The following is an 8806-nucleotide window of genomic DNA, read 5'->3' as shown; positions in this document are numbered from 1 at the left end:
CTGGGATACCACACCGACCGTGCTGCAACAGGAAGAGAAGAGCTACATTGAGCCAACCTTATAAACACTTATTATATAATCGCCAGAAGTATGGTAATCTACAGAATATATTTGGTCATTATTTTATTATTGGATCACCTAGGACAGTGTTCCCGCTAAGCTGTGCGCTCTGGAAAATGAAAAGCTAAAACATACTACTGAGGTAAAGAACCACAATCAGGGTATGTTCACACTGAGTTTTTTTGCAGGCAGAAAAATCTACCTCAAAATTCCTTCAGTAATTTTGAGGCAGATTTTGACCTGCCTACACTTTTTTTGTGGCGTTTTTTTTTTAGCCGCAACTATTGAGCGCCGTGGGCAAAAAACGCAACAAAAACAGCTTTCTCTACCTCCCATTGATGTCAATGGGAGTTCAGAGATCGAAATACGGGAATAAAGAGCATGACGCTTTTTTTTCCCCGCAAGCATTCTTTTCCGCTCGTGGGAAAAAAACGCCTTAGATTTCAGCCAGTTTTTGGCGCGCTTTCCACGTCAAAATCAGAGCCAGAAAACTATGTGTGAACTAGCCCTAACAGCTCTACCTGTCTGCAGGATGTGGGATTTTTAACTATGTCATTTCCAGAGTGCATCGCATAGAGGGAAGAGTACCTAGAGTGTCAGAATTTGTCAAATGACACAATCAGATACTACATTTGTATCATGCACGGGTTGGAGAGAGTGGGATTTGTGTTAACCATAACAATTACTCCATGGCCTGGCTTATGCAAATGTACGATTACTGATTTTCCTATTTTCTAAGAATGCACATTTAGATTGATAGCACCAATAGAGATCAGGATTGTCACCCAATTCTGCTGAAAATTCCAAGTTAGTCAGCTAATGTCAAGGCAAAATCTGATAGACAAGAAGACTATACACAATTTACTCAGAAATTCAAATACTTTTTCATCATCGTTCTGTTCCACTAGAACATTACTACTTGCTCCAGTGTCAAATAATTGATAAAAGAATTTCATGGAATAGAAAAAACTAAAAAAATTTACAGGAAGGATTAGCTTTAAGGAGTTCTGTACTTATAGTGAGTGATGGCATGTAACAAGCATACGTCATTAACATGTAATTGATTCAAGACCAACTAGAGTCCCTGCCACTTAACTGATAAGGCTCGAAGTGCCATGGCACTCTACAGAGTGCAGCGGCCCCTTAATTTTCAAGATCTGCTGCTATCTTACCTTATCTAGTCTTCTAGTATTACAACAGAGCTGTCAATATCTGGCCTAATGATAATGAGATCATTCTCCTCTTCCTGTGTCTGTATTTACAGCAAAGCTGACAAGTGAGCTACAAAGTACAGGAAATGTCAGCTTATTGTGACTGCTCTGGTGGCCAGTGTGAAAACTGTAATATTTCAAGATTTTTTTTTATGTGGAAAGTCACATATAATGAACACCAGTGTTTTGAAAAAAAAAAAAAAAAGATGTCCATAATAAAAAACAGATTATATTTGAAAGAAAAACTCATTTTCTGACAAAATATTCCCTTGTTCATTTGTTTACCTTATCTGAATATGGTTCCTCCGTGAGGTCAATTTCCTCAGCTAGTAACTTGTTTTCTATAAATACTTCCTGATCCATCCCTCGGACACAAGCAATTTTTCTTGCAGCCACAGGACCCAGTTTAACCGCATGCTGTGGAACACTTACAGTCTCTGTGGAACTGGGTAGCCAAGGTGGTTGGGAAGAGGTTGGTATATTGCACTCTTGTGTAGAAATTATAGAGCAGGTAATTGGACTCAAGTGTCCTGGTTTTGTAGCAGGAAGAGAAGATCCTTCTGCATTGGATGAAGTGGCACTGAGAGGTGGGTGAAAGAGTCCATTTGCAAACCGCTCTCTACTTTTTTTGGCAGGGACTGGAGGGGGCTGTGAAGGGTTTTTTACTAGTACCCTGGTTTCTGCAGAAGATATAGGTATCTTGTTCCCAGGTACTTGGGAAAAGTATATTGAACTTTGAAATATATGGTCTTTTTTATTAGTTTGCGAGTTAGATATCCTTGTGCTTTGAACTGGATCAGTAGTGTGCTCCTTTGTCGCTGCATCAACATTATAAGATATTCTATCGAGTATATCTCCAGTTTGTTCCTCAATTAAACCCTCGCGTAATTCCTTTCCTTCATCGGGTGAAAAGACACTTAATGTTTTATTAACACCCTGGACGCCATTTCCTTCTTGTTGAAGATTATCCATTGAGTGTGATCTTGGCCAGATCTTGAGAGATTTGCTCCCATCTAGAACACAGCTTGTACAAACTGCAACTGGCAAACTTCTCCGGTTCTTCATGGACCCTGTGACACCAGATGGCTTTGCACAAGTAGCATAGATTTGGTCTGGCACAACCTTTTCACTATCTCCATACTTGATATCTTTGCTCATGTTCAGACTTATGGCTGGATAGTCTATGAGCTGATGAGAGGAAGACTCGGGAGGGATTGGTGAGGTCACTTGACTTTTACCTAAAGATAAAACAAATTATGGAACATGGCATTAAGCTTTCATTTATTTAAATACGTTTATAAAATCTTGGCATGCACCATTTCCCCTTCTATTACGACCTGTAAAATTCTTACACAATTCTGAGTGGTCAGAAAACTTGAATATCGAATATCACTTCATCGCTTTTTACTTGCTTTAAAGTTTAAGTATTATATCTGTATTAAGCCATCACTGAAAAGTACCGTAACATAAGATAGATAACCACCTTAGGCTAAGTTTAGATCTGTATTAATTTTTTTCCTTGCTCTGCTCTGTTATAGGAGAATGAGAAAAACGGAAGCATTGACGGCTCCCGACAGAACAAATTGACGTTAATGGTTTCCGTTAGGTTTTTGTCATGGTGTCCGACGTTTTGTTGTACAATATAGCACAACATTCTAGTGTAGCTAATGAAATATTATTTTGATAAAAAAAACAATGCAAATATTTGGTGATCGACATACAGAATCTTACATCATAGTTACATAGTTAGTACGGCTGAAAAAAGACACATGTCCATCAAGTTCAACCAAGGGATAGGAAAAGGGAAGGTAGAAATTTCTACACATAGGAGCTAATATTTTTTTGTTCAAGGAAATTATCTAAGCCTTTTTTAAAGCCATCTACTGTCCCTGCTGTGACCAGCTCCTGCGGTAGGCTATTCCATAGATTCACTGTTTTCACAGTAAAGAAGGCTTGTCGCCTCTGCAGATTGAACCTTTTTTTCTCCAGACGGAGGGAGTGCCCCCTTGTTTTTTGAGGGGGGTTTACATGGAACAGGATTTCACCATATTTTTTGTATGTGCCATTCATATATTTATATAAGTTAATCATGTCCCCCCTTAGTCGTCTCTTTACAAGGCTAAATAGGTTTAATGCTTTTAATCTTTCCTCATAACTTAGATTCTCCATGCCCCTTATTAGCTTCGTTGCTCTTCTTTGTATTTTTTCCAACTCCAGGGCATCCTTTCTATGAACTGGAGTCCAGAACTGAACTGCATATTCTAGATGAGGCCTCACTAATGCTTTGTAAAGTGGTAATATTACATCCCTGTCCCGCAAGTCCATGCCTCTTTTAATACACGATAATATCTTGCTGGCCTTTGAAGCAGCTGATTGACATTGCATGCTGTTATTTCGTTTATGAGTTACAAGTACACCCAGATCCTTCTCAACAAGTGACTCCCCCAGTGTAGCCCCCCGCCCCTAGGACATATGATGAATGCAGGTTGTTCGTACCCAGATGCACATCTTTACATTTATCTACATTAAACTTCATTTGCCAAGGACGCCCAAACACTCAGTTTGTTTAGATCCGCTTGCAATTCACGAACATCTTCCATAGACTGAACTATATTACATAGCTTGGTGTCATCTGCAAAAATAGAAATAGTGCTATTAATCCCATCCTCTATATCATTTATAAATAAGTTGAATAATAGTGATCCCAGCACTGAACCCTGGGTACACCACTTATTACCGAGGACCATTCAGAGTAGGAATCATTGACCACAACTCTCTGGATATGGTCCTTGAGCCAATTCTCAATCCAACTACAAACTATACTATCTAAACCTATAGTCCTTAATTTACCCATTAGACGTCTATGAGGGACAGTGTCAAATGCCTTTGCAAAGTCCAAAAACACTATATCCACAGCGGCCCCTCTGTCTAGGCTTCTGCTCACCTCTTCATAAAAACAAATCAGGTTAGTTTGACAACTTCTGTCCTTCGTAAAACCATGCTGGCTGTCACTTATAATACTATTTTTTTTGTCACATAATCCTGTATATAGTCCCTCAATAGCCCCTCAAACATTTTCCCCACAATGGATGTTAAGCTTACTGGTCTATAATTTCCCGGGGAAGACCTAAGGCCCTTAGGCACCACATTTGCCCTGCACCAGTCCCTTGGCACTATACCAGTCACTAGAGACTCTCTAAATATTATGAAGAGGGGGACAGAAATAACTGAACTAAGCTCCTTAAGAACTCTAGGGTGTAACCCATCTGGTCCCAGGGCCTTGTGCACATTTATTTTATTCAAAATCTTTATTAGTAACAAAAAAACAGAGAATCTAAAACAAGTCTGTATCTGGATCACCAATATACATGTACATTAATCAGAGATATGTACAGGCAATGTATATAGCATGAGAGGTCAAAATAGATGTTATCTCCAACCTGGGATATATCTACACAAATAGGCATAGGTCAGGAGAACACAAAAAAGGAGTAAGAAGCTCAGTATGAGAGCTTACACATACTTGAAGTGACTGGTGCAGTGAATATGTATAGGACCTGACAGACCCTAACTAGTACACTTACCCATGCTTAAAAGAGTAGTAGCGTGACCCAGAGTGTAAGGTAGCGCCCCAATGTACATGTATATTGGTGATCCAGATACAGACTTGTTTTAGATTCTCTGTTTTTTTGTTACTAATAAAGATTTTCTATTTTTCATACTTGATAATTATGGACTCTGTTGTTCTCTAGTTCGTATATTCTATTGTTGAAGTCCTTATCTCTAATAACCTTAGTGGTTGGTTGAGACTTTTGTTTCCCACCCAGATATTTGTGTGTCCTGTGAGACTTTTTGTCAAATTAATAGGATTAGGAGAGCAGCAGCTAAAATGCCATTGCAAAGCAGCAAACAGGTATTTGAAGCTGCTGGTGCCTCTGGAGTCCCGCAAACCTCAAGGTGTAGGATCCTCCAGAGGTTTGCAAGTGTGCATAAAGCTATTATTCGGCCACCCCTAAACAATGCTCACAAGCAGAAACGGTTGCAGTGGGCTCAGAAATACATGAAGACTAATTTTCAAACCGTGTTGTTTACTGATGAGTGCCGTGCAACCATGGATGGTCCAGATGGATGGAGTAGTGGATAGTTGGTGAATGGCCACCATGTCCCAACAAGGCTGCAACGTCAGCAAGGAGATGGTGAAGTCATGTTTTGGGCTGGAATCATGGGGAGAGAGCTGGTAGGCCCCTTTAGGATCCTTGACGGTGTGAAAATGACCTCTGCAAAGTACGTCGAGTTTATGACTGACCACTTTCTTCTGTGGTACAAAAAGAAGAACCGTGCCTTCCATAGCAAAATTATCTTCATGCATGACAATGCACCATCTCATGCTGCAAAGAATACCTCTGTGTCATTGGCTGCTATGGGCATAAAATGAGAGAAACTCATGGTGTGGCCCCCATGTTCCCCTGACCTCAACCCTATTGAGAACCTTTGGAGCATCCTCAAGCAAAATATCTATGAGGGTGGGAGGCAGTTCACATCAAAACAGACGCTCGGGGAGGTTATTCTGACATCCTGCAAAGATATTCAAGCAGAAACTGTCTAAATACTCACAAATTCAATGGATGCAAGAATTGTGAAGGTGATATCAAAGAAGGGGTCCTATGTTAACATGTAACTTGGCATGTTAAGTTTTTTTTTTGATTGAAAGAGCTTTTGATTTCTGTAAATATGACCTCCTGATGCTGCAAATTCAACAAATTACCATTTTAGTTCTCTTTACAACCTTTAAAATGTTTTGATCTCTGTTGTGCATAATAATTGGAAACAGTGCATTTTGAGTTTTTTACTTCTAAAAAAAAAAATCTGTTATCATTAGGAGATTTGTTCAATAAAATTCGCATTATACTCCAACGGTTGATGGCTTGAAGATTATACTGACTGTCATTTGCATCGACTATTTAGGAAAATCAGCGTAAAATAAGATTTGCATGTACATTCATCCAATTCAGTATATAAACTGATATATTAACAGCACTGACAGCGGCTATATCAGCCGCTCTTTCTTCTGCTGAATATACAGAGCTGAAGAACCCATTTAGTAACTCTGCCTTCTCTTGATCCCCTGTGACCAACTCCCCATTACCACTATCTAAGGGTCCTACATGTTCAGACCTTGGCTTTTTTGCATTTATATACTAGAAGAATTTTTTGGGATATGTTTTACCATCCTTGGCCACCTGTCTTTCATTTTGTGTTTTTGCTAATTTTATAAAATTTTTACAGATTTTATTACGCTCTTTATAATTTAAAAAGGCTACAGATGTACCCTCAGATTTTGTATTTTTTTAAATGCCCTTTTTTTGTCATGTATTGCCCTTTTTACAGGAGGTGTAAGCCATGTGGGGTTTAATTTTAGTCTTTCATACTTGTTACCTATAGGAATACATTTTGTAGTAGAATTACCCAAAGTAGATTTGAAAATCTCCCATTTATCATTTGTGCCATTATTTGACATTAGTTCTTCCCAGTCTATGTCCTGAATTGCAGCCCTCACTCTGGGGAAATTGGCCTTCTTAAAATTAAGTGTTTTTGCCCTCCCAGCCTGTGTTTGTTTTTTACAGTATAGGTAAAATGTAACTATATTGTGATCACTGTTACCAAGGTTTTCACGAATATTGACATTCCCAACAAGCTCTGCATTTGATGGGAAGTTCTATCAAATAGTCTGTTATCATTAGTTTAAAGGACGAGTGTCGCGGATTTTTATTTTTTTATATGTTATTGGTTTTAGTTTGATATTTAAATACATTTTATTTATTTCTGTTGTTGTGTTGTACTTTTTCCGTTTTTATTTCTTTTACTTCTCTATGGGGGCTGCCATTTTTTTTCCATCTCTGTGTGTGTCGATTAACGACACATATAGTGATGGAATACGGGACACACATCCCCATAGAGAATGCGAACGGGAGCCGTTCCATCCACTATAGCGTACGCTATGGAAGGTCTTTGGCTGAGCGACGTCTGGCGCCATTTTCTTGTGGACCGGAAGCCGCGGCCAGACAGTAAAATTACTACTTCCGGTCACGGCTTCCGGACTTGTGTTCTAATGCAAGCACTTGGAGCGGAGGGAGCAGACGGACCGGAGGGAGCGGCGGCGGCAGGAGCAGGTAAGTTATGTCTGTGTTTGTTCGTGCTTTACTGTGTGATTACTACTGTATGTAAACCTACTACACTGTGTGTTAGCTCAAAAAATGGCGACACACAGTGTAGGACCGTTCAATCCCCTCCTTTCTCCTGGCACTAGCCAGGATAAGGGAGGGGGGATTCTGTGAGCTCACTAGAGCGAGTGTGTTTTCTCAAATTTTGCAGCATAAAGCAATGTGGTTGCTTTACCACATGCCAATGCTGCAATTTTGGGAGTTGCTCCATCTAGTGACCAGCACATGGAAATGTTATAAATTATAATATTTCCTGACTTCAGAAAAAATTAAAACAATGTGCAATCACGTATACACTAACTCTTTAACAAAAAAAGGTTGTAATGTTTGAGGGGGGGGGGGGAATCCCACAATCAAGAGCTGCTTAAGCTGACCCTATCTTAGAGAGGAAACACAGTGGTCAGATTTTTATTTATGTGGCTAACAGAATATTGGCTCTGCAAATTTAAAAATACAAATAAATAAATACATACTTCTTTTGACTCTGACCCACTAACTTTAAAAAAAAGAAAATTCTCCAATCATCACAGTATTCCCACTATGTCCCAAAGCAGCAATTTATTGTAAGGCATTATTTATATATGCCATTATTGTTGAATTTCTTTTTAATTATAGCAAAATATTTTAGTTGATGGTGAAGATTATCCATTGAGTGTTATCTTGTAATTAAAAAAAAAAAACGCAACACAAAAGCCACATGTGAATGCTGCCACAACACAGATACTGAGCCTTACTAATATACTTGTGGTTTCAATTATACCCCAATTTCTCACTGTCCTATACTAGCACTGTGTGTAAACAAGTGTACAGGAAGAAGAGACGGTCACGATCGCATTATTGGATAGGTAATTGATTTCAGTCATGTAATAGAATCCTGCCCAAACTATTCCTGGCCTCACCTATGCGTCTGTGCAGGAGCTGAAGTATCACATCAACGTCCCGTTATGTAAGGGAAGGCAAATGTTAGTACAATTCCCGAACAATATCTACTTATTGCCATGTATTACATAAATAAAAGTCCTATACATTAACTACATCATAGTGCCATACCATAAAATAATGCCAGTGCACAACGTGCGACCATAATATGAGCCTATGTGCCAAAATAACAGTGGCCCCTTAAATAGTGCCAATGTAGTTTCTGCATCCTCCATAGTCCTGTGTTGCTCACCACCTTTATAAGCAACTCCATTTTCAGGTATCCAGCCCTGCATATAGCTGGTTCAGGCTTGTTACTATTATCAGTCCAATACATGGAATCATGGCTTTTGTAGTATAGGGCTTTGCTTTCAAAGAAAGTACATGCTTTACTTT

The 8806-nt window shown here is 39.1% G+C and overlaps 1 protein-coding gene across 1 annotated transcript in view; it reads right to left on the bottom strand.

Moving 5' to 3' along the window:
- Window positions 1-4: 4 nt before the first annotated feature.
- LOC142702584 (SAM and SH3 domain-containing protein 1-like) overlaps window positions 5-8806 on the bottom strand; it is a gene marked incomplete at its 3' end in the record, with an annotated part of 41310 nt that continues 32508 nt past the window's right edge. The window contains exons 10-11 of the mRNA XM_075848179.1: window positions 1557-2509; window positions 5-22 (exon numbers count right to left, since the gene is read on the bottom strand). Of these exons, the coding sequence (XP_075704294.1) occupies window positions 5-22; window positions 1557-2509 (971 nt within the window). The remainder of the gene's footprint in view (window positions 23-1556; window positions 2510-8806) is intronic.

This window comes from Rhinoderma darwinii, unplaced genomic scaffold (assembly GCF_050947455.1).
Source record: "Rhinoderma darwinii isolate aRhiDar2 unplaced genomic scaffold, aRhiDar2.hap1 Scaffold_2340, whole genome shotgun sequence".
Taxonomy (NCBI): Eukaryota; Metazoa; Chordata; class Amphibia; order Anura; family Rhinodermatidae; genus Rhinoderma; species Rhinoderma darwinii.
The sequence above is the reverse complement of the archived record's forward strand: the minus strand, read 5'-3'. Positions and strand labels throughout refer to the sequence as shown.